Source organism: Pelodiscus sinensis, chromosome 8, assembly GCF_049634645.1.
Source record: "Pelodiscus sinensis isolate JC-2024 chromosome 8, ASM4963464v1, whole genome shotgun sequence".
Lineage (NCBI taxonomy): Eukaryota > Metazoa > Chordata > Testudines > Trionychidae > Pelodiscus > Pelodiscus sinensis.
Window position 1 is genome coordinate 71,040,754 of NC_134718.1, and position 24,938 is coordinate 71,065,691.

The window sequence follows — 24,938 nt, forward strand, 5'->3', positions numbered from 1 at the left end:
GATCATTTTTAAAGCCCTACACAAAAAGTCACTGATTATTTTTTACAACGTCCTTCTGAATGAGATCTGTATTTTATAGCTGGGGAAAATAAGGGCAATTAGTCCGAGCCCGACAGTCAGGAATGGGATTAGCACTCAGAGAGCATGATTCTCCTTCCTCTGCAGCAGATGAGTGATTGCCGCTGATTTCAAAGGGAGTCGGTCCATTATATCTGGGCAGCTGCTGCTTTCCAAATCTACACTGCGCCCACTAGACGAGGCTGCCTCCAGCCTTGAAATCAAGTCAAAAGCGGCCTTGTGTCTTCAGAGAGAAAGAGACTGTTTTGCTAGCAATTGTGTAATTAAATCTAACAACCATTTTACTTCCCATTGCAGGTTTATTCAGAGGAGAACCCGGTATGAAAGGTACAGAAGAGTTGTGTTTCCCTTTCTTTGTTCTGTGTCTCGGCTTCTTCTCACAATTTGCACAAGGAATCCAGGGAGTTGCACAAGGAATCACACAACTAGTTAAAATGGGAAAAGCCCATTTCGGCTTTCCCTGTTCTCCCCAGAGTCCCATGGCTCTCACTGCGGCTGCGTCTAGACTGGCAAGTTTTTCCGCGAAAGAAAAATTTGCCAGCTGTCTACACTGGCCGCTTGAATTTGCGCCAGAACACTGACGAGCTAATGTAAGATTGTCAGTGTTCTTGTGCAAATACTATGCTGCTCCCGCTCGGGAAAAAGCCCTCTTGCGCAAATGCTTTTGCGCAAGAGGGCCAGTGTGGACAGCTAAAAACTGTTTTGCGCAAAAAATCCCCGATGGCGAAAATGGCGATCGGGGCTTTCTTGTGCAACACCGCGTCTAGATTGGCATGGACGCTTTTCCACAAAAAGTGCTTTTGCACAAAAGTGTCCGTGCCAATCTGGATGCTCTTTTCCGCAAATGCTTTTAACGGAAAAACTTTTCCGTTAAAAGCATTTGCGGAAAATCATGCCAGTCTAGCCTGAGAGTTTAGAGTGTACTAAGGATGGTCTCAAAATGAGCGATTATTGGGAATACCTCCTGGATCTCTCTTGATTTGATTTTTTTTCTCTCCTTTCTCAGGCGATATGGGAGTGCAAGGTCCCAAAGGTGAGTCTGAAATTAGACATTTTCTCATATACCTGGGCAAAGTGCTGTGAGAACATTAGCGCTGGAGGCACTTAGCTGAAAGATGGACTTTTGTCTCTCAAAGAAGTTAGCTGTGCTGAGAGACCTTCTAAATGGTTCTGTAGGTCAAGTATTATATTGACAGTGTTGGCTGTAGTAGTTGTTTGTATTAGCCCCTGGCAAAGACCTAGAGAGGGTTGTAGAGGGGATATCAGATGTTGCTTTGTATCCAGAAATACACTCGCCCATTTGCAAAGCAAGACAGAAATTGTACGGTATCTAATTTGATCAAAATGTGCTTTAGAGGAACGTTGGGAGGTGTGATTTTTCAAAGGCAGGAAGGTAAATAACTTGCAAAAGGATGAAGGTGGGACCATAGGGAAAGAGCCCTTTCCCCATTAATGTTCCTTTTCTTTGTCCTGACAGGAGACCGAGGACTTCCTGGTGTACCAGGTAGGCAGAGTTCAGCAAGTTGCCAGCCTTTGTGGCATTTCCGTGGAACAGTGCACACAAGGATTCATTTTGCACAGCAGATACCTCCAGGCTGGTTCTCCGTGGAGTCTGTTTAACTCTTGCGCCACTGCAAATGTCTTATACCGAGTGCCAGTTGTTATTCCGCCAGTGCTGAAATCCAGGCAGAACCCCTGCCCGACAGCTCAAAGGCCTTATTTGCACCAAGGCTTCATCCCATCCTGCCTTGTATGAGCAGATGTTTCCTGGCACCATTTTGGTGCACGGAGACCCCCTGGGCACATTTAAAAGATCCTGGTCAAGTATTGCAAACTGGGTTCTGCGTGTGACAATTCTATCAGCTGTATGCCTGCGTGACCGTGTCCTCACAATGCATGTGCAAGGGATGTGTGCATGCAACGTTGTGGGCATTACAAGTGGGCGTTTCACCGCTGCATCAAATAACAGTGCACACTCATGGTCCGCTGGTATATGGCCTCCGGACCCCTTCATGAAATATTCTATAGACAAAATCATGCTTCCTTCAGTATCAGCCCGGTTGGGCAGGAATGTTCTGAGAAAGGGAGAATATTTATCATTGCACCCAACTGTGCCTACCATATGCTGCTAAGGAGAACCCTGCCCACATGCAATACTTAGCAAACAATATGGTTTTTTCAGCCTGGCAACCCTCCCCCTGCAGCTCTGGGTTTACAAATCCCTTATTTTCATATGAGCTAAACACTAGTCCTGGGTCCACTGTCAGGGAATACGTAGGTTTACCATCTTGTGTTTTGCTGACAGGCATCCCAGGTTCGTTTGGGCACCCAGGACCAGAAGGCCCGAAAGGACAGAAAGGCAGCGTGGGTAAGCAGCACCGCCCCATCTGACATGATTACTCTGAGCTAGGGTTGCCAGATATTTTCGCAAAAAATCCCGAACATGGCGGGGGAAAAAATTGGTTGACTCCCCCTCCCCCCAAAATAGGGAGACCAAACTTGTTGAGCAAAAAACCCAAAAAGGTAAAAAGGTAACTGTGCCTTTAAATCTCCTTGCTCCCCCCCCCCCCTTGCTGACACAGCAGGGGAAAATGTCCCCATTGGCCTACTATCAAAAAAAAACCAGAAAACACATGTCCAGGCCTACAAATACTGGACTGTCTGGGCAAAAACTGGACAGCTAGCAACCCTACTTCTGAGCTTATCACAGCTCAGTTGCTATGGGAGACTCACACAAGTATGTGCATCGCCTCCACCTGCCTGTGTGAACCCGGGACTCCACCGCGACCCTTGCCATCCTGTTGCGGGGGGACTGAATATCACTGCGTGGAATGTATCAAGCTGTATTACAAGCCATTTGCTTTCCATAGGTGATCCTGGCAGGGAGGGACCTATGGGCTCACGAGGACATGAAGGACCACCAGGGCCTCGTGGGGAACCTGGACCACCTGGATTTGGGGAGAAAGGAGAAAGAGGTAGGAGACTGTCCTGCCCTCTCTCCAGTGCGTAAAGAGATGGGCCATGGAGGCTGAGTCTCTGTTCTGGTTTTGCTAAAGCCTCGGAGCTTAATATTCAGTGTTGTTAGTTCAGACACAGGTTTAGATCCAGTGGATTCTGGAGCCACTCAGAATAGGCTGAAAGATTTCGGGTTTGCGCCACCTCGGTAAGGGCCAACCCAGGTGGCTTTGGTTTGGCCGAAGCTCCTCAGTTCGGTTTGGGATTTGCAGAATCAGAAGTGGTTTGGCTCTCTGCTACTTTGCGTCTTATCCGCGCTGCCAACGTTGAGTCAAGCGTCACCCCAAAGATTCTGGCCCAAAGCGACGACAGTGTTGAGCGAATAGACTACCCCAGAAAGCTGCTGAGTGTGTGCAAAAGGACGGGTGCTGAGTGACAGTTCTACCAGTGTGTCCTACCAAAAAGAACATGTTAATTTCTGTAGCTGCCACAATTCATTGCAAAAATCTAGCTGCTGCAGTGGATTTACTCATCTTTTAGTGCTGAAATGAATGATAGATCATTTTTTCTTCTAAAATATTTACTGTCAACAGAAGGCAACAATGCCAGGTGGTATAGTGAGATAAGTCCTGGGCCACGAGAAAGATTCAGACTCTGGTGCATCATCATGCCCAATGAGATGAGTTCATTTCAGGATAATGCATTCTCAGTTGTCTTAATTGCTAATTAATCATGACACTGATTGAGGTGCGGGGGAGAGAGGATCAGTCATATTCCACAATCAGATACTTACTTGACTGTTAAACCTCAGTCATTCAAGGTGACTCTTTGAAGAAAATAGACTAGAGATGTCTGGTGGTTTATAGCTGTATAAACATGTAATATCTGCGTGCAAAGCAGCATTTGCATCGGTGCAAATGGATAGAGCCCTGCACGGATACAAAATTTGATCCATGGATGCAGAAACCCATGGATATGTAGTGGATATCCATGGATTTGCAGGGTTCTAGATACAAAATGTATAAACATATGCACAAAAATGATTTGTGGACCGTGGATACCCATGGTTATAATTCGCAGGGCTTCACAATTGGAGCTGAGGGTGGGATGGTGAAAGAGATGGCTGGAAATATAAACAGGGAGCACCATTTAGGTTCCTGGAGACAATTTATTTATAGCAAGTGGACCCAGAGGAACAAGCTAAAGCCTTGTTTTGTCTCGCTGCCCTGGAGGATAAGAGGAATTCAGTGTGGTGCAATTGATCCTTATGATGGACACATCTCTGAATTTTAGTTCGTGTCTACACTAGGAAACTATTTCAAAATAACTAAATTTGACAACTTCCAATTTAACAAATCTGAAATGGTGTGTGCTCAATATGAGGGAGCATTGAAATTAATCTGAGGCAGGCTCCGTTAATGTGGACGTGCTACCTCAGACTCAGAGCTCCAGGAAGCACTGTGGAGTAATTAGTTCAAATTACTCTGAGGAATAGTTATTTTGAAATAGTGGCAATGGAGCATCCACACGACTGCTATTTTGAAATAGCTATTTTGGAATTAGCATTATTCCCGATGAAAAGCAGGCATTCCGATTTTGAATTAAGCGGCCTGTTATTTTGAAATAACGGGCTTGGTAGTGCAGATGCTCTGTTTATAAATTCAATCTAAAGGGGGTTATTTCTAAATAAGGTCCTAGTGTACACCAGGACTTAGGGGGGGGGGGGTGTTGGGGGGGGTTGAAAAAAGTAGCCATCTAGACTGCAACCACGTTCTTTCAAAAGTAAATTGAAAGAACACAGCAGTTTTTTCGATTGAGGTAAACCTCATTTTACGAGGAATAACGCCTTTTTTCAAAAGTACTCTTTCGAAAAAAGGCGTTATTGAATGCAAACTGTGCTTTTTTGAAAGACCGCATCTAGACTCTCTTTCGAAAAAGCAGCTCGCTTTTTCGAAAAATCTGCTTGTAGTCTAGACGCTCTCTTTCGAAAGAGGCTTGTAGTCTAGACGTAGTCTTAGAGTTTCTTCTGGGGGTGGAGGATGGCAGATGGGCAGCTGGTTAATGACATTCTCTGATGCTTTACTCTCTAGGTGCATTTGGTGAACAAGGACCTCCCGGGCCACCAGGGTCTCCTGGCCTCCAAGGTAAATACAGGGATGAACAGAAAATGGCAGCAGGGTAGCATGGGAAATAGCCCTGATGAGGAGCCGTGGGAGGAAGTGTTGAAGGTTGCGGGTCCCTCTGTCTTGATTTGTGCCTGTAATGGGCAGATGACTGAGCTGGTGTTCCACTAAACTACCATGTTTCCGAGCAGCATGTTCTAATGAAAAGAAGCATATTTAAAACAGACTTTTAAATGGCTTGTTTTTTTGGAAATGCAAATGATGCGGTACATGACTTTAGAAATAACAGGGCGAATCCTTAATCTGTCACATACGTGCCACACCCCAGGCTCCAATGGGAGCTGAGCCTTGTAACCTAGAGGAAAAATTTTGCTCTGAAAGAGCAGCTCGCCACAGACACAAGCCAGTGCTCTGTTCCTCCTGCGTGGGGCCATGAGGAGAGGCTATGGCGTGGCCCACTAGGGACGGTTGCTTCCTGTGGCTCCCAGAGATCCTAGTTCAAGACTAACTTGCTCTCATGCAGGGCTACTCGACCCGTGGGGTGCATGCAGCCTGAGGCTTGTTCGTTGGCGGCCCGTGGGTCGAGGCTCAAACAAAAAAGCAGTCAATAGAATGGTCTTCTGTTGAGATGTGTTTTAGTAGTTAAATTCCCAGACTGACATTGCTCATTAAAAGTGCTGTCATATGGGTGGAAATCAGGTAAATATTGCATTTTATTAATATCAGCAGAACTGACTTCAATGGAGCCTGTGTGTTGTATAGTCTTGCCTTGATCTTTGTATTCATGCCTGTCGGTGTGAAATAAACTATTTGCATATACAGGCAGTCCCCGGGTTACGTACAAGATAGGGACTGTAGGTTTGTTCTTAAGTTGAATCTGTATGTAAGTCGGAACTGGCGTCCAGATTCAGACACTGCTGAAACTGACCGCCAGTTCTGACTTACATACAGAATCAACTTAAGAACCCCAGGCGTCCCCAAGTCAGCTGATGCTGAAACTGATCAGCAGCTGATTCCAGGAAGCCCGGGGCAGAGCAACTCTGCCTGGGGCTTCCTGTAGTCAGCGCTGGTCAGTTTCAGCAGAAGCTGACTTGGGGACGCCTGGGGCAGAGCAGCTGGGGTGCTACTGGACCAACCCAGCAGCACCCCATCTGCTCTGCCCCAGGTGTCCCCAAGTCAACTGCTGCTGAAACTGACCAGCAGCGGCTGAATCAGGACCTGGGGCAGAGCAGCTGGGGTGCTGCCGGGTTGGTCCTGTAGTGCCCACGGGCGCTGCAGGACCAATCGGCAGCGCCCCAGCTGCTCTGCCCCAGAGTCCAAAACAAAAGCCTGGTCTGCTGTGGGGGGGAGCACACTAGCTGCGCCCCCCCCAGCAGACCAGGGACACGGGGAGCAGAGCCGCAGCGGCAGCGGGGTGCCGCGCCTCTGAGGCTTTGCTCTGGCAAAGCCTCAGAGGCGAGGGACCCCGCCATGGCTGCGGTTTCAGTCTGGGTGCCTGTGGTCTGCTGGGGACGGTCCCCAGCAGACCACAGGCACCCGAAGCCGCAGCCGCGGGGGGGTCCCGCGCCTCTGAGGCTTTGCCAGAGCAAAGCCTCAGAGGCGCGGGGAACCGCCGCTGCTGCCGCTCCAGTCTGGGTGCCTGTGGTCTGCTGGGGACGGTCCCCAGCAGACCACAGGCACCCGGACTGAAGCCGCAGCCGCGGGGGGGTCCCGCGCCTCTGAGGCTTTGCCAGAGCAAAGCCTCAGAGGCGCGGGGAACAGCGGCTGCTGCCGCTTCTTGACTGAAGCGGCAGCAGCAGCGGTTCCCCGCGCCTCTGAGGCTTTGCTCTGGCAAAGCCTCAGAGGCGCGGGACCCCCCCCCCCGCGGCTGCGGCTTCAGTCCGGGCGCCTCTGAGGCTTTGCTCTGGCAAAGCCTCAGAGGCGCGGGACCCCCCCGCGGCTGCGGCTTCAGTCCGGGTGCCTGTGGTCTGCTGGGGACCGTCCCCAGCAGACCACAGGCACCGGGTCTCAAGGGGCAGCAGCAGCGGTTCCCGCGCTTCTGAGGCGTTGCTCTGGCAAAGCCTCAGAAGCGCGGGAACCCGCCCGGTGCCCCTGGTCTGCTGGAGACGGTCTCCAGCAGACCAGGGGCACCGGAGCAGCTTACGAACGGGGCTTTCTCGCCCCGACTTCCGGGGCGAGAAAGCTCTGTTCGTAAGTGCGGATCCGACGTAAGTCGGATCCGCGTAAGTCGGGGACTGCCTGTATTTGCATATATATTTGCATGTATATTCACCCACACTTAAGTTACGGCCCTTGGCATGCACTGTGAGTGTCATTGTGGCCCCCAAGGCTTCCAAAGTTGAATAGCTCTGCTCTAATTTGTAGGATGAAAATTATGTGAGACCACCTACTGGCTGGAAGACCCTGTTTAGTTAGGGGCACTTTGGTGTCTGTTGGCAAACCCAAAGAGATGGATTCTCCTTCCCACTGATATGTAACTGAATATTGTATTCTTCTTATTTACAGGCATGCCGGGTTCTCTTGGCCCACGAGGTTCTCCTGGTGAGTGTCACTTTCTCTTGTTGTAACACACGGGAAACAAAAAGACGGAGCGACAACACTCTTCACGCTTGGCTTCTGTAGAAAACATGCTCAGCGATTGAGTAGAATGGACATGATTAAACTCCCAATTTCATTTTTTTCTTGCAGGTGCCCCTGGACTTCAAGGATTTAAAGGTGAAGCAGGTGCCCCAGGGCCCAAAGGTACGACCTAGCGTCCGCGTTCTGCTATATTGACCAGTTACAATGGCTGTAACATGCTTTTCTGTTTTTTCCCAGAAGAGCACACCCAGCTGTGAATCAGAGTCATATTAACAATTCTGACCATGGGGCTTGAGAATAATAGAAGAAAGATAGGAGGAAAAAGAATAGCAGTGGTGGTGATGGGTGCCCTAGAAATATTGTAGGTAGATACGAGTATTCTTAGATTAGATTAGATTAGATTAGATTAGATTAGATTAGATTAGATTAAGCGTCAAAGTAAGAGACAGGTGAGACATATTATGTCTCTAGAAAGGAAAGATGGAGGGAGACCTTTTTCCCCCTACAATATTTATACTTTAAGCCATTGCTTTTATATCTTTTAGGTGAAAAAGGAGATTTGGGAACAGCCGGACCCAAAGGTATACTAATCAATTGAATTACGATTGTCTGTGCTTTTGATTTCTTGGGATATTTTGTCCTAGTTCTCCCATGATCAGATTGGGATCAATCACATCTCTCATTGACTTTGCTATTTGATGCTTTTTGTCATCTGATTTTCTTTTACTTTCATAGAATAATAGAGTCCTAGGGTTGAAAGAGACCTCAGGAGGTCACCGAATCCAGCCCCCTGCCCAAAGCAGGACCAACCCTAGCTAAATCTTTCTTGACACTAAAATCTTTCAGTGAAACAGTCCTCACCCCCACAATTCAAGAAGGATGCTGATAAGTTGGAGAGGGCCTGAGAAGAGCCATGAGACAGATTAAAGCTTTGGAAACCATCCCTCGCAGTGATAGACTCAAAGGGTGCAATCTCTTGATATTAACAAAGAAAAGGTTAAGGGGTGGCGTGATCACACTCTGTAACAGGTGTGGAGAATGACCACTTGTGGACCGGATGAAATTCAGGGCTAGCCCCTGGCAGGCAATGGCATTTTAGTTACCTGAGCATCCACAGGTGCGGCTGCTTGCTGCTCCCATTGGCCACGGATCACTGTTCCCGGCCAATAGGAATCGCGGGAAGTGGCGTAGATCAGGATACCGCTTCCCACAGCTCCCATTGGCTGGGAATGGCAAACTGTGACCAATGGGAGCTGCATGCAGGTAAATAAGGCTCTGGCGGCCCGCAGGGGCTAACCCTGGTGAACCATTTCCAACCAATTTGGCTGCTTATTTCCCACCCCTGCACTATAACTATCTAAATGGGAGACAGCTATTTAACAATGGGCTCTTCAGTCTAGCAGAGAAAGGCATCCCAAGATTCAATGACTGGGAGCCAAAGCTAGACAAATTCATAGTGGAAATAAGGCATAATTGTTGAACAGTGAATGTAATTAACCATGGGAACAATTTTCCGAGGGCTGTTGTGGGTTCTCCGTCACTAACCATTTTTAAATCAAACTGTTCTAGGAATTCTTTTGGGGAAATTCTGTGGCCTATGATAAACAGGCGGCTACATTAGAGGATCCCAAAATCTCCTTCTGGCTTGAAACCTCTAACTCTCTGACTTATCTAATGTGATATTTCCCCTTGTGTTTGTGTTAGGTGACCCTGGTGAGAAAGGACCTCGTGGTCTGACAGGTCAGTATATAAACATTTCTTGTCTAGGGCCCTGAAATTCATACAGTCTGTAAAATAAGAAGTGGGCTATTATTAAAAAGTGCCTGCAGCAACGTCATCCAACCTTGCTTATTAACAAAAAATACAAATATACAAATATTATTTTTGTTCATAAGGTTTGCCATAACGGATCATATTCTTGATTCCTATAATTAGATATCCCCAGGTAGGGATCCATGCCTCTTACTTACTTCAGAAAGATGCCCCCTATCTAGGATACACTGCGTGAATTTGTGCATTTTGGAAAACTCCCGCCCAATGCTCAGAGGAGTGGACCATGATCGCCAACATTATTTTTATTCGGTTGAATTTAATTTGATTGCAGGTGAACCAGGCTCAAGAGGGTTGCCTGGTCCTTCAGGTGAGCCAGGACCTAAAGGAGCTACAGGTAAGTAACAAGGAACTGATTCAACTGATGTACATATACAGGTGTTGTTTCTAGGATGTTAGCGTGGAATTCAACTGATAAACCTGGGCTCATTGGTTAATCTTAACAGTTACACACACGCATGCACCTGCCTCTACAGCAGAGGAAGCAAGGAGGCAGGCAGGAGCCGCTGCCCATGAGAAACCAGCTTTTAAGTCGGCTCCCTGCACGTGCTGGTTCCGGCAGAGTTGCCTTCCCTTCCTCACTGCAGTCTCCCACAAAGGCAGTAGGTGGGGAGTGGGCAAGTGGGAGCTAGTACACGCAGGAAGTCAGCTTTCAAGCTGGCTTCCCATGCATACCGGTTCCCACCAAGCTGCCTGCCCCTCTCCCTCCTGTGCTACTGCCTCTGTATCATGATCTCCAACTTCCATGGAGCCAGCTGTCCTCCGTGTCTGCGGGAGAGAAGGGCAGGCAGGAGATGGTACATGCAGGAAGTGCCCCCTCCCCCATGCTGCTGCCTCTGTATCAGAGGCAACAGCAGGGACGGCAGGCGGGAGCTGGTGCTTGCAGGGAGCTGGTGTAAAAGTTGGCATCCCGCAAGTACCAGCTGCTGCCTATCCAACCCTGCGTGTAAACGTGTATCCACTGAAAAATCCAGGGATTACTTGTTTACAAAAATAAACGTTTGTTAACATCCCTAGTTTTTTCCACCAGTAGATAGTTTATTTCTTTGAGGACTGCCATGGATATAACTGTGCAGTGGAATTGTCCTGTGTGTGTTGCCAGATCTTCCCCCCAAATCTCTTCAACTAGATTATATTTGTATCCTTTGGTATATATGGTTGTGACAATTTTCTTCCACTATTTGATCTGAGGAAGTGGGTCTGGCCCATGAAAGCTGATTGCCTAATAAACCATCTTGTTAGTCTTTATAGTGCTACATAGTCCTGTTTTTTGTTTCAGCTACACCAGACTAACACAGCTACATTTCTATCACTATTTGTGTAAAAGTGAGCCTCAAATTTAAACTTTCTGTGAAATACTCTAAACCCTCAATGATCCCAGTCCAGGTCTTATTTAGACATAATATAATAGAAAGCCAGAGTCTTGTGTTCAGCCCCACACAGGGACTATCTACTCTGCTGGGTATATGGCGGGACCATTCCAGCAATCCCTAATGAGAACTCATCTTTCAATAGGTCCAGCTGGCCCCGATGGACTCCAGGGCCCAAGAGGTAGGTCACTATTTTATCCTTTTTCTCCCCCATTACACCTCATCAGAGAGAAAAGATCAATCACATTGCGACTTGCATGCAGGTTACTGACGTAGTATGTATGACTGGACTCACAATGATGTAGGACAGTAGTGTGCCGTCCAACATCTAATGCTGAACCGAGAGATGGTTGGGGATGCTAAATGTTCTTGAGCCCAGTTCTCCATCATCTTGGCCTCACCTGAGATGAGCCATATGTCCAAAGCACTAGGGTGAAGTGAAGAGTGAACTGTCATAGGCATTCTGCAGCGTGAGCACAAGATAAATGTGTAAGCATGTGTTCTCTATCTGGTCTTTTCAAGCAACAGCCTGAGTTACTAGACCAGGTGTGGCCAACCCGCAGTTCGCAAGCCTCATGTGGTTCTTCCCCCACATCAGTGCGGCTCGCAAAGCTGCCCCCCGCTCTCCCTGAACGTGGCCCACCCTCCCGGCTCCCCTGTGCTCACCGGGGCAGGGGAGCCATCCGGATCAAAATGACAGATCCAATATGGTGCCATGGCCACCGATGGGAGCCTGTTGAGGCCCAAAAGCCTCAAAAGCCTTCTTAAAGGGCTAGTCCTTTTTCTTTTTTTGTTTTGTTTTGTTTGTTCTACAACTTTTTGCCCCAGCTCTTCGCGCTGGATCCAGTTGGATCTTGGCTCTTCGTTTGGAATGGGTTGGCCACCCCTGCACTAGACATACCTTACATGGTCTCTTGGAGATGAACTGAGTAGAGCTAAGTCGCAGTAGCGGCCTTCAAGCTAACATTTGACATCATAAAATTGTGGCACTTCAAACACTGGTTGTCCACTTCCAAACTCTGGATGCTCACATTGGGCATTTAGGCATGAAAGTACCCATTTAACATGCCAGCATGCCCCCTGACTCGTGGGAGGCTCCTACCGTTGAAATGTTGGTTTGTTTTGCATCAGCACTCTCTAGAACGTAAATGGTTATTGTGTTACGTGAAGCTGAGGAGGTGATAAGTTGTCTTGCTAATTGTCCCTAGGTGAACAAGGTCTGATGGGACTGCAAGGAGCACGAGGACCATCTGGACCCGCCGGAAATGCAGGACAGCCAGGTAAAAGCAGAAAGGAAAAGATGCCTGTTGTTAGATGAGGCCCATGGAGTTACACATCCTGTCTGCCTTGCTCCTCATGGTTTTATGCCAGATATCCTGGTGGGGGGGTTCATGCAATGTGATGATATAGGGCTGTTGGGCCCTTTGCAAGGTGCAGATTACTCACGTGCATGGATGCTGATGTGCACAGCTGAATATCTGCCCATACTTGTCAACAAAATGATGCCCCATCCCAAATTTCCAAATCTCTTAGAATGTTTGCTTTTATTTTTTCCAGGTCTCACAGGACCACAGGGACCTCCAGGTAAGTCATTTTGCCACATTCTGGCATACCACCCACACACTGTAGCACCCTCACCTTCCTATTCGCCTCACACTTGTGTGGCTATTGTCCTTACATCACACATAGGGGCATGGGTCACTAAAATAGCCGAGAGTGAGACAGAGAGCAGATATTCATGCATGACCAAGTCTCCCTTATGGGGTTAGGATAGCTCAGCTGATCACAGTTCTTAGGTTAACACAGAGAAGAGCTAGGAAAGCCCACTTGGGAATGCACTGTAGGAATGAAGAATGGGCCTTCAGGAGATGGTTTTTCTTTAGTACAGTTTAGCATGGCAGTGGTCTCAGCCTCACAGCGGTTCCATGCATGGAAGCCTAGGCAAGATCACACATCAGAAGGCTGGAACATCCTCTCCCAAATGCAAGGCTCCAGTTCCAGCCCAGTTTTGTCTAATCTAGACGCTCTGTTCCGAAAATGCTTTTACCGGAAAACTTTTCCATTAAAAGCATTTCCGGAAAATCATGCCAGTCTAGACGTAGCCCTGTAGTCTGGCAAATTCCCTGGTTCGGCACCGGTCAGGTCCAGAGGGTGCCGGACTAGAGTGGTTCACTCTGAAGGAAGGTGTCCCAGGCCCTTGCACATAAATGGAAACCCCATTAGCTATCTCTAGAAATCTGGTGTTTTCCAGCAGCGATGCGATAATCCCCAGAGCACTGTGACTGTCTTGCTCTCATATCAGGGCTTCTCTGATAAAGCAAAGGAGGCGAAGTTAACAGCAGGAAACCTTTTAAAGGAATCTTCTATAAACGTAGGAATAGAAATGGTTGGATCACATGGCTGGGTAGGGAGTTTACTCCTTAACCTATCATACAATTCTGTGAATTACCTGGAAAAAAAAAACCTGGACCGCCTTAAACTCCATTCATCTGAAGAAGTGGGCTGTGCCCACGAAAGCTCATGATACCATCCACATGTTTTGTTAGTCTCTAAGGTGCTGCAAGACTATTTATTGTTTTTTAAGTTTTTTCTGGAAAAGAAATGTTTGCATTTATCATTTTGAATTGTTTCTTTTATTCATACCAGGTCTCCCAGGCAACCCCGGTGTCCCAGGGTCGAAAGGTAAGTCAGGATTCAAACCACATTTTCATTTATTCTGTTGGTACTTTGCATTAGTGAGGGATTTTCTTGCCTCCTGACCAGTGCCTGAATCAACAGTGAAACAAAAGACAGGACTATGCAGCACTTTAAAGACTAACAAGATGATGCCCTAATATCATTATCTCATCAACACTAACCTCCCCCCCTTAACCCCCCTCTGTTCTAAAATCTGATTTGTCATTTTATGTGTTCACTTTTTTTGATTGTATCCCTTTGGTATATATGGTTGTGCCAATTTTCTTCCACAATTTGATCTGAGGAAGTGGGTCTGGCCCACGAAAGCTCATCACTTTACAAACCATCTTGTTAGTCTTTAAAGTGCTGCATAGTCCTGTCTTTTGTTTCAGCAAGACCAGACTAACAGGGCTGCGTCTCTATTGCTGTTCTGGATCAACAGTGGCATCTAGTGGCTTCAAAAAAGAAAGAGGAGAAATGGAGTTAACAAAAGTCTCCTGGTGGAGCACATGGAAAATCAGGGGGAGGGTCGCCAAAGAATTCTGAGCCTAGCTTCCATGCTGAAAAGCCCATTTTGGACCCCATTTTGGACCCCACTTTGTCCCCCGATACCAGATCTCAAGCCCCAGTGACTTCAGTGCAAGTTGCACCATTGTATGTACAATCAGCACTGGGCCCATTATGCGTTATGACACACGGAACATTTGGACATTTGATTAAAGAATCTTTCTGCGTTAGTTAGCTGAGTTCTCTCATCTCTGTCTCTTTCTTCCCCCATTACCTCCTAGTCTGATAATTTCCCTAACAAAAACTGAGATGCGAACAAAAGCCAAAATGCCATCAGAAGTTCCTTTAAAATATTGTGTCTATTAATTATCCCCCTTCTTTTGTCCCACTCTTGTAGGTGAACCTGGGGCTCCTGGCAGAGTTATAACCACTGGTACGTATGACCGTGGGATTTTCAGCAGCCCCAGTTATTGATGGTTTTCTACAATTTCTCTTATTCCTTCTATATCTGTGGTTACAATGGACCATGGTCCTTTGGCCCTGGTCTACACGAGGACTTTATTTCGAAATAACCCCCCCAAGGTTGAATGTATAAGCGGAGCGCTCACACTACCAAGCCTGTTATTTCAAAATAACAGGCTGCGGAATTTGAAAGCTGTACGCCTGCTTTTCATCAGGAGTAACGCTAACTCCAGAAGAGTGATTTCAAAGTAGCAGTAGTATGGACGCTCCAGTGCCTCTATTTTGACATAACTACTCCCCAGAGTAATTTGCACTAATTACTCCCCAGAGCTTCCTGGGGCTCTAAGTCTAAGGTAGCACGTCCGCATTAACGGAGCCTGCCTCAGACTAATTTTGAGGCTTCCACATAATGTAGACATGCTAGTTTGAATTTGTTAAATCGGGAGTTATTAACTTGAATTTACTCATTTTGAAATAGTCTCCTAGTGTAGACATGCCCTTGGTGTTTGCAGCATTGAAGCTGGTTGTGGCAGCGTGTAAGAATGGTCAGAGCATTTGTTACAAATGGGACCTGAGGCAGATTTACTCCGCTTCTCTCTTTGCCAACTGCCTCATTTTTGTGTTCCAGGGGATTCCTCCACTATTGCTGTCCCCGGCCCTCCAGGCCCACCAGGAGCACTGGGGCCTCCAGGACCAGCTGGTGCCCCAGGTACGAAAACCCTGTTTCTTTGTAGCAGGTGCCGCCTGCACCACTGTTCACTGTGTATTTACTGAGCGCTCGGCAAGGGGTTGTTCAATACACGAGAAAGACAGGGTCCCTGCCCTGACAGGAACTTAACCATCTTAGGGCAAAAGGCTGGCTCCTCTCACTGGTGGGATTGGGGGCAAAAAGCAGAATTGGAAAATGCTACTTCTTTGAGCAGAGGAGTGCGGGTGAACAATGCTGGGGGTGCTTCATGGGCCTACAGGAGTATGGCCAGCCGGCCGGCTTGGGAACATGGCCAAGGCCTCCACTCTCTCTTTCCGGAGCAGCAGTCAGGGATATTCTATATTTCATGGCTTCCTATCTCTGCCAAGCCGCCCTGTCCTACAGGCCACATAGAGCAGGGACTCTGTTCATTATCTTCCCCATCTCACCTGCCCTTAGTGCTCTCCGCAGGAGTGAGGCCAGGGACTGGGCCTCACTTAAACAGGCCGCACGAGGGACATGGGAATTTCAAGGTAGGAATTTAAAAGCCAAAAGACGGGTCGTTTGGAGCACAGGGAAGGGCGTTCCAGCAGGGAGGTGTAAAGATGGGAGTGGGAGACAGACCCAAAAGGGGCTGGTAGGAGGGTGGCTTTGGAAGAGCCGTAGGAAGTGAGGATGTTGATCTAATGCACGTTGTCTAGCAGTGGGGCAAAGCTGGAATCCCAAATCCACACCCCTTTGCGTTCCAGAGAAGGGGGGAGAATCCCCTGGAAGCCCCATCCCATTGCTTTGTTTTCAGATCCAGGTGTCGAGGGGGCTTGTTTTCCAGTCCTGAGTCGGATGGGATGGTTGCCACACAGCAGAAATCTCCCCAGAACACATGACAAGATTTTAGTGCTACCAGTGCCAGACCCAAAAATGAACAGCCCCACACTTTCGGCCCCCAGCTGAAACCTCTTCTGAACATTCCTACTGCAGACACTGGCTAGGGTTGCCAGGTGTCCGGTATTCACCTGGCAGTCTGGTATTTTTGCCTCCTGTCCGGTAAAAAAAATTCAGAGAATAGTGGACACCTGAGATGTCCGGTATTTTCTGATTTTTTTCCCACAGCCAGGAGGCAAAAATGCTGGGCACCCAGCAACCCTACAAACACTCAGCGCCCGGCCTCCCCCACTCCCGAACTCCCCAAGGCTGCTGGCACAAAATGGCTGCCGGCCAAAAGACCTAGGGGAAGCAGTGCTCAACTATCCCTGCACTCACTCTTAAAGGGGACATGCTGTTTTATTTTAATTTTCTTTTTTTGGTCTCCCTCACTTTTTTTCCCCGTCAACAGAATTTTTTCCCAGTGTTTTTTTTTTTGGGGGGGGGGGGCGGCGGGGTGTTCAGTATTTTGGTCCAACCATCTGGCAACCCTAGTCACCACCCTCTGGTACAATGGGATCACAGTGCAAAGCTCAGATGAGCTAATTCTTCTTGCACTGATCTGCCTCTTCCAGTAGCTCCATTGGCTTCTGTGGTGTTATTCCTAAACTTCACTGAGAAAGGGGAACCTAGATCAGGCCTGTTATCGTTCTATTGTACCCGATACATGCCTGGTTATTTCTAGCTGGATCATGTGCTTTATTTGATTAACTGAGAGCCACCTCCCCTGAACCTCCAGTGTCTGCTGACACTTTGACTAATTCACCCCCCTGCCCTGATTTAATTTACTTGCATAGACAAATGTATTAGTTGATGTTCTCAGCACTTTTCAAAAGCCTATTGATTGTCCCCTGTTATGGTTAAATACTGCTATGGAAATCTAACACACGCGTTTTTTGTTTGTCCTTTGAATTCAGGTCCTATTGGACCCGCTGGTCTCCCTGGACAGCAAGGTACCGTACATAGCCTGCCTTGCACACTACCTGCCTCCAAATGAACTGCATTCATTACTTTTCAGCTACGTCTAGACTGGCATGATTTTCCGGAAATGCTTTTAATGGAAAAGTTTTCTGGTAAAAGCATTTTCAGAAAAGAGCATCTAGATTGGCACGAATGCTTTTCCGCAAAAGCACTTTTTGTGGAAAAGCATCCCTGCCAATCTAGACCTGCTTTTGCGCAAAAAAGCCCCGATGGCCATTTTTGCAATCGGGGCTTTTTTGCGGAAAACAAATCTGAGCTGTCTACACTGGCCCTTTTGCGCAAAAGCTTTGTGCAAAAAGTCTTTTGCCCGAACGGGAGCAGCATAGTATTTCTGCAAGAAGCGCTGATTTCTTACAATAGGAAGTCAGTGCTTTTGTGGAAATTCAAGCGGCCAGTGTAGACAGCTGGCAAGATTTTCAGGAAAAGCGGCTGATTTTCCAGAAAAACTGGCCAGTCTAGACACAACCTTCTTGTAAAATCTCTCAGTTCGACTCCTTGTTTCTCTGCTGCTTGCCCAATCTTTTTCTTTTGCTTGCAGCTCTTTCCATTTTGACTCATTCGGCTGCCTTCATAGTTTTAATTCATCTTTTAAAAAATTCCCAATTTTCATGTCTCCCACCCCTCCACAGAAGAGTGGGTGAGGAATTCCCACATATCTTCCAGGTGAAATCTGCAGACCTAGTTAGTTCGATTATTACCTTATCCAGACATTAGTTCTAGTAGAGCCCATTTCAGTCAAAGCTGCCTTTCTGTGATTGGGAACATGGGCCCAGATCCTCAAAGATCGTTAGGTGCCTAACTCCCCTTGGAACAGCGTTCTGTGGGGATGAAGTGCCTAAATATGTTTGAAGAGACGGTTCATGGTCTTGATCTAGAGGTCCTGCCATCTCAAAAGGTGGGAGTGAGAGATGGACCCTGAGCTGAGTTTGAGAATAATGGCAGGAACTTTCAGATGTGATGCGGGTTGAGTTTTGGTCACCCCATGTACTGTACTAACAGAAAGCAAAATCCTGCGCCATGTCAGTGATCAGTGTCTTAGTCCGCAGCCTTGCAGATTCCCCCAAAGGCAGCGCTCCTCCTCAATTGGCTAAATAACCCGCCTTCTCTCCCGTCCTGATGAAGGTCCACGTGGCGAGAGGGGGCTCCCAGGTGAAACCGTCGTGGAAACCGTCAGATCAGAAATTGCAACTTCATTATCGCAAAGTAAGAACGGACGCGTCTGGGTTTTCTGGGCAGTGGGGGAGGCCAGCCGTTCTAACCGCTTGGGGAGCGGGGCCTTCACATGAAGATGCCGCTGGCCTCGCAGGTGTAGCTGGGCATGCGTGTTGAGCTGAGGGGCGTGGGACCCGTACGATGACACGCCTGTGTATAGCACAGGGGTCTCAAGCTCCCGGCCCACGGGCCATCCCTGGCTGAAGCAATTGCGTAACCCAGCCCAGGACTTCCTGTGGGCTCACGGGGGGATGTCCGTTACCATGCCCCAAGCCCCGCCCCTTCCTGCCATTGCCCTGCCCTCTTCTCTCACCCCCCCTCCCCGTGGCACCCTGTCCCTGAGGACATGACTTTGCGAATTACCGGTGAGGGGGCAGCCGTTGTCAGCCCCGTCCCCGCCCTCCCTTTGGCAACAGGAGTTGTGGGGACGCAAACTGAGTACAGCTATTACTACTGCAAAGAAGTAACCAGCCTAAAATACCACATTAAATAGAGGTGGGGGGAGGAATGAAAGCCAAAGTCTCCCAAATGTTCAAGGACAAAACCAGCAGAGAAAGAAATACTAATTTCCAGGCAAAAATGACAGACACAGAATGGAATTAATGGCAGGATCCCCCGAGGGGGAGAAATGTTTTATATAATACAGTGTGCACGTTGCAACCAATTGCCACTATGATTGTTTATTATACCTTGGCTTGTTCTGCTGTGCTCTGAAATGCTTCGGTAACTATGTCTGGGCTCTGGATCGGGAATGGATTCAGACTAAAAGTGATCCCAATCTACTCCCCGTCTGCAAACACTATATTTCGCATAATCCAAATCTGGAACAGAACTTTGTGACTGCCCCACGCCCAATGTTCCCGCTAATTTTTTCCATCATGTGCAGAATAAATGTTATGTGCACCAAGGCATATATGGATGTGCACCACCAATGGAAATACATGCTGGCAGTTGTGGGCACGCGACTATCCGGCTTCATTAAAAATGGGCTTCCCATTCCTCTCACCAAAAAATCAAGCCCCCTTAAAAAATTCTCTTCCTGACAAGCTTGGTCATCACAGCCCAGTTCCTTTGGCCTCCCTGGGTGGGTCCAGCTTCCCTTTTACCCATGAGGTTTTGTATCAAGAATCGTTCCTTAATCGACCCCAGACTTCAATAGCTTCCATTAGCAATGTAGAAAAAATGTTTCTATAGTAACAATATTTCTATAGCAACAATTTTTCCCCTCTTGCTTTTGCAGTATCTCAAGATTTAGCCGGACGACCAGGCCCCCCAGGACCTCCAGGCCCCCCAGGTATATATTAAAATAGAGAATTGACTACAGCACAGTACGTATGAGAGATCACAGGGGCCACAAGGGTGGAATGAAGTCTGCAGCATATTTTCAGCTGGGTTCATTCTGCTGTGAAAATATTATTGAAAGCTTCTGATCCGTTTCTCTTTGTCAGGCGCTTCCATCCAGGGACCACCTGGACCTCGCGGCCCACCAGGTAAAACCTTGTTCCCCTAAATATAAGAATGGGGGGGGTACAGTCGATTTGTCATGTGCCCCAGACGGGTAATTCTGAAACACCGTGGGGGAAATCGTGGCCTCTTCGACGTGACTGGGAGCTTTGCAATTGATTTCCACAAGGTCGGGATTTTCATCCCGCGTGGTCACACGGATGCACTTCACTAGGGCTATGTCTACACTGCAGACTTCTTGCGCAAAAACTTGCAGAGCATCTACACTGCACGCGCGTTCTTGCACAAGTAAATTGACAGAAAGCGTCGGAAAGCAGGGCTTCTTGTGCAAGAGTTACTCCTCTCCCCACGAGGAATCAGCCCTCTTGTGCAAGAGCTCTTCCACAAGAAGGCCGTGTAGACAGGCAGCAAGGGTTTCTTATGCAAGAAAGCCCGATGGCTGAAACAGCCATCAGAGCTTTCTTGCGCACGAGGGCGCCCACACGGCCATGGATGCTCTTGTGCAAAAGCACATCTCTTGTGCAAAAGCACATGGCAGCGTGGACGCTCTCTTGTGGAAGACCTTTTGCACGAGAACTCTTATGCACAGGGCTCGACAGTCTATGTAATCTACCCGGAAGAGCCGGGTTCAGGCAACCTGTGCATGTGCAGAACGCCGGACGGCGCGGTTGGCGAGCGGGGCTCACTGTGGCTCAGCGAGCCCTGCTTATGCAAAACCGTTCTTGTGCAGGAAGCCTGCAGTGTAGACGTAGCCTTCAAGGGGAGATATGCTCCAACAGGAGAGGGACTGTCAGCAAAGTCCCCCTCTAGTTCTGGATGTGCAGGTGGCACTGATGGCTGGGGGAGGATGGCAGGGGACTCTTTGGCTAGAAAAGTCATGTCTGCACCCTGAAGCGAAAGGGCACCAACTCGTTTGTGCAGCTGCGGTGACTTCAGTCCAGCAGGCCCGCCGATAGGTGGGGGGGGGGGGGGGAAGGGGCAGTTGCCCCAGGGACCAGTGATTCAAAGGGGCCTGGGGCTCCCAGCCACCCCCCCGGTAACTGCAGCCGACGTAGTGGCCAGAGTCCCAGAACCCTGCCGGGCACTCAGTACAGGTGAAGGGTGAGGGCTTGGAGGGGAGGATGCGCCACCGTTCGGAAAGCGCTGTGGGCTGGCTGCCCCTGGACCCACCCCCTTCCTCCTGAGGCCCCTCCCCTTCCTGCAGCACAGAGCTAGGGCCCCCCCCTCACGCCTAGCCGGGGGCCCGCAGTGGCTGTCAGCCCCGCTGCAGTCCAGTCCTGCTCAGCTGCCCAGCGGTCTACCCGAGGCTCGTTTGAACGCCCTGCCAGGAGCAAGACTGGTCGCTTAGGATGCCGCCTTGTTCCCCTTTCAGTGGGCTGGTGGTAATTTCCTTTGCCCTTAGCGGCGGCGGAGGAGGAGGTTGGAATGCCGCTCTTAAAAACTAGCTGGGAGATAGCGATGGCTGCAGCCCCACGAGCTGAGTGACGTGGGCCCCGTTTGTTGTGGACGGACGACTCCGCTAGAAACAAAGCGTCACTGGGCGAGGCGTGGCCAGCCCAGCCGAACGCACGGAGGCACTCTGGGTTTTCCCTGTCCCCACATTGGCAATGGCGTGTCACCCCACATGGCTGGCGCTGTGACCCTACAGTGTTACAGCCGGGAGTGACCCATCACTGGGGGGTAGCGGGGCAGGAAAAGAGAAGGAACTCAGACCAGGTTTGGCAATCCAGCGACTGCTGGGCGGACTGCTGCATTCATTGGCCTTTGCCCTCCCCGCTGAGCATTGTTCTGTCTCCCTGGCTTAGGAGAAGGGTTACCAGGTCCACCCGGTCCACCAGGCTCCTTTGTGCCCACCTCAGGTAGGTGCTTTCACTCGCTTCCTAACTCCGGTCCTCGGGCTGGATCCCGCTGAAACCTCCCTGTCCCGCTGTGGATCGGACGAATCCCTGGCGATCCCTGACTTCAGGAGAACGTCATGGGCCCCCCCGGCCATGGCTGTGTCCGCACTTGTCCCTTAAACCGCCCTGTGATCTTTGTTACAGAAACGTTCTTCGCCGGACCGCCAGGCCCACCGGGGCCAAAAGGAGACCAAGGTGAGCCCAGCGTCTCAGATCCTGCTGGGCACGAACCTTCCCCAGGCACCAGGAAAGTGCCTCCGCACCAAACCCGATAAGCAACACAGACCCTCTCTGGGCCAGGCGCTGCCTTTTTGATCTGCCCTGCTCCGAAATCACGTTCCCTGCAGAGCCGTGTGGGGAATAGCTCCAGGGACCCCGACTGAGCCGGGCTGCGGGCCAGCTCTCTCAAATATTTAGTGGCGGCGGCGGGGAGAGGGGGACAGGAGAGGATGCATGCAGTCAATAGCATTAACCAATGCGCTTTGGCTTATCGGTTCATCGTTTCAACAGCTACACACTCCCATCCCTCGTGTTCGGAACCGGAGCTTCGGTTCTGCCATCAAAGGGCTGCAGCCCATTTGCACGCCGTGGCCTCCAGTGCAGCGGGGGCTGTGACTGGGAGCATCCATGGTGCTAGTCCAGGTCCAGCTCTGTCCTGCCTCAGTCACCGTGCGAGTCCCTCTCACCGACATCTCCACCAGCGGCACTCGTGCCTCTCCTGCCGCAGGGTCCGGAGACTCAGCTGTGCATCACAGCATGCTTGGAGGAGGCCGTGTTAAACATAACGCCCTGCTCAGTGGGAAATTAAATTAATGGAAATTGCCTTTCTCCTAGAGCTGGAAGGGACCTTGCACGGTCATTGAGTCCTGTCCCCTGCCTTCACAGCAGGACCAAGTACCATCCCTGACAAATATTTGTCCCAAATCCCTAAATGGCCTTTGCAAGGATTGAACTCACAACCTTGGGTTTAGCAGGCCACTGCTCAAGCCACTGAGCTATCCCTCCCCCCTATTTGGGAAGGTTTGGGAAGCCGGCTCTTGGTGAGGGGAGGTGAGGGGAGGGGTTTTGCTCCCTCGACTGGGTTAAAATGCCCTGTGATCAGGGCTGGGATGAGCTAGCAAATCCAAGCCAGGCGGGGGCAAACAGTCTAACGAGGCCTCTCTTTTCCTGTCCACAGGCTCACCGGGCCCACGAGGATTCACAGGTAAAGAGGGGTGCAGAATAGCGCTGTTAGGCGGAGGGATACAACAATAGTGGGGGGGTGTAACCGGATCTCTGTGTGTTTCCTACAGGCGAACCAGGTCAGCCCGGCCTCCCAGGTTACTCTATCCAAGGTCAGTCGGCACATGCCCTCCTTTTCCGCGGGAACTGTGCTTGAGCATTCAGCTGAAGCCAGGCAGTGAAATCCTGGCCCTGCTGGAATCGACAGCAGGACTTCAGTGGGGCCAGGATCTGCCCCAGGGTTTCCTGCCTCTGACCCCTCTTCCTTGGCATTCTGCTTGGGCAGGTGGTGGCGTTGCCATCCAGGGACCTCCGGGACCCGCAGGACCTCAAGGACCTCCCGGCCCCAAAGGTTTGTGAAAAGAAAACCCCTTCGGCTTCCTCGTGGCCTGTACCTGCAGCCCGATCACGCCCAAGGCTCGCCTCCAGGCCAGCGGGCCAGCAGCCTGCTCCTCCAGGGCTGGGGCAGGCTGAAAGCACGGCCCTGACACCCGCTTTGAGTGCGTCGAGGAGGCAGGAGCTGCCATTGCTGCTGCTCGTATTCACGTCTCTGCGGGGCTTGCGTGGGTCCCTTCACCCCAGCCCCTGGGTCTGGGATCACCCCAGCGCAGACTGGATCAGCGCAGGGGCTGGAAGGGGACGTGTGCCCCAGCCAGCATAAGCCACCCAAGGGGTGAATGAATCTCTGGCTGTCCCATCCAGGCTACCTGTGTGTCTCTCCCTCCTTTCCAGGTGATGCAGGTGTGCCAGGGGCTCCCGGCATTCCAGGAGGGTTTTCCACAGGTAAGGGCAGCCCGTCTGGAGATCAGAGTCTATCTGGCCCTGCGAGGCAGGAGACACTGACATTCCCGGGAGAGACGTTCAAAAGGCGTTAGGAGCGTTGGGCCCATTGAAAGTCAATGGCGCGTGTGCGCCTAAGCCCTTTGGGCACGCTGGAACATCTCTCCCACAAGGGACACTGTCAGAATCACACCTGGGCTTTGCAGTTCCATCACGGATGGTGGGGAGGCCCGCCAGCGATGGATTTCGCCCAGGATCCATTGCCAAGGTGGAACCACAAGACCATTACCCCCCTCCCTTCCTGTCCTCCACAAGAAATCTGCTTCCCGGTTCCCAGAGGGGGGCACAGGCAGATGACACGAGCGAGCAAATTCTGGAGCGCCCCCCGGGAACTGCTCTGCCCAGGCTTTTCCTACGAGCGGACGGGATATTACACTAGGATGCGGGAAGCGGCGGCTCAGAGCAGGGCCTTTTGGGAAGGCGTGGCCCCAGGGGGAGAGCACAAGCTGAGCATTTGAGAGAGCTGGGGTCCGATTACGGCTCCACCGTGTGACCGGGGACGAGTGGTGCTCTGTGCCTCAGTTTCCCCTGTGCACAATGGGGCTCGGAGCCCTGCCCTGCTGCACAGGGCTGTTCCAGCATTAAGGGCTATGAGGTGCTCTGACGCTTTGGTGATGGGGGCCAGAGCTCAGACAGCCCTGGGTATTACAGAGCCAGTGCCGAGCCTGGAGCTCCAGCGTTATGTGCCTGAGTCAGCCCGACTAGCTGATTTCCTAGGGGTCCCTCCCAACCCCGGCTCTTCTTCCACCCCAGGGGAAGGAGCAGGGCCTTCTCCTACCTCACCAGTCCTCGCTCTGTCCCCTGGATGCTAAAAGCCATCGGCCTTTTTTATGTCTTCAGACGGAGCTTCAAACTCAGGATACATCATGGGGCCCCCAGGTCCTCCCGGCCCCCCCGGCCCCGCTGGAGGCTCCCTGCAGGAGATTCAGCAGTACATTGCGGAGTATTTGCAGAGTGAGTACAACCAGGGACGCTGGGCTTTGACCAGGGCTGGTCCTTCATCTGCTCCTAGCAGTTCCACCCCCCCGCCGGTCCGCGGGCCATTGCAGAGGCTGCCATCTCCAGCAGGGGAGGGGGAAGCTAAACAGCCTCCCCGCCCTCTCCCGTCCTCCCTGGAAGGCTTCCAGCCTCC

General features: G+C 50.3%; 1 protein-coding gene across 1 annotated transcript in view; it reads left to right on the forward strand.

The window, feature by feature from the left end:
• The window catches only part of COL17A1 (collagen type XVII alpha 1 chain), a 71,210-nt gene that overhangs the window by 34,633 nt on the left and 11,639 nt on the right, over window positions 1-24,938 (forward strand). Inside the window, exons 19-46 of the mRNA XM_006135380.4 lie at window positions 376-405; window positions 1,085-1,111; window positions 1,556-1,582; window positions 2,384-2,446; window positions 2,949-3,053; window positions 5,124-5,177; window positions 7,662-7,697; window positions 7,845-7,898; window positions 8,282-8,317; window positions 9,441-9,476; window positions 9,841-9,903; window positions 11,082-11,117; window positions 12,145-12,216; window positions 12,494-12,520; window positions 13,583-13,618; window positions 14,517-14,552; window positions 15,210-15,290; window positions 17,108-17,143; window positions 18,294-18,374; window positions 19,624-19,677; window positions 19,832-19,873; window positions 21,653-21,706; window positions 21,890-21,940; window positions 22,923-22,949; window positions 23,038-23,079; window positions 23,253-23,318; window positions 23,699-23,749; window positions 24,647-24,760. Of these exons, the coding sequence (XP_006135442.2) occupies window positions 376-405; window positions 1,085-1,111; window positions 1,556-1,582; window positions 2,384-2,446; window positions 2,949-3,053; window positions 5,124-5,177; window positions 7,662-7,697; window positions 7,845-7,898; window positions 8,282-8,317; window positions 9,441-9,476; window positions 9,841-9,903; window positions 11,082-11,117; window positions 12,145-12,216; window positions 12,494-12,520; window positions 13,583-13,618; window positions 14,517-14,552; window positions 15,210-15,290; window positions 17,108-17,143; window positions 18,294-18,374; window positions 19,624-19,677; window positions 19,832-19,873; window positions 21,653-21,706; window positions 21,890-21,940; window positions 22,923-22,949; window positions 23,038-23,079; window positions 23,253-23,318; window positions 23,699-23,749; window positions 24,647-24,760 (1,437 nt within the window). The remainder of the gene's footprint in view (window positions 1-375; window positions 406-1,084; window positions 1,112-1,555; window positions 1,583-2,383; window positions 2,447-2,948; window positions 3,054-5,123; window positions 5,178-7,661; window positions 7,698-7,844; window positions 7,899-8,281; window positions 8,318-9,440; window positions 9,477-9,840; window positions 9,904-11,081; window positions 11,118-12,144; window positions 12,217-12,493; window positions 12,521-13,582; window positions 13,619-14,516; window positions 14,553-15,209; window positions 15,291-17,107; window positions 17,144-18,293; window positions 18,375-19,623; window positions 19,678-19,831; window positions 19,874-21,652; window positions 21,707-21,889; window positions 21,941-22,922; window positions 22,950-23,037; window positions 23,080-23,252; window positions 23,319-23,698; window positions 23,750-24,646; window positions 24,761-24,938) is intronic.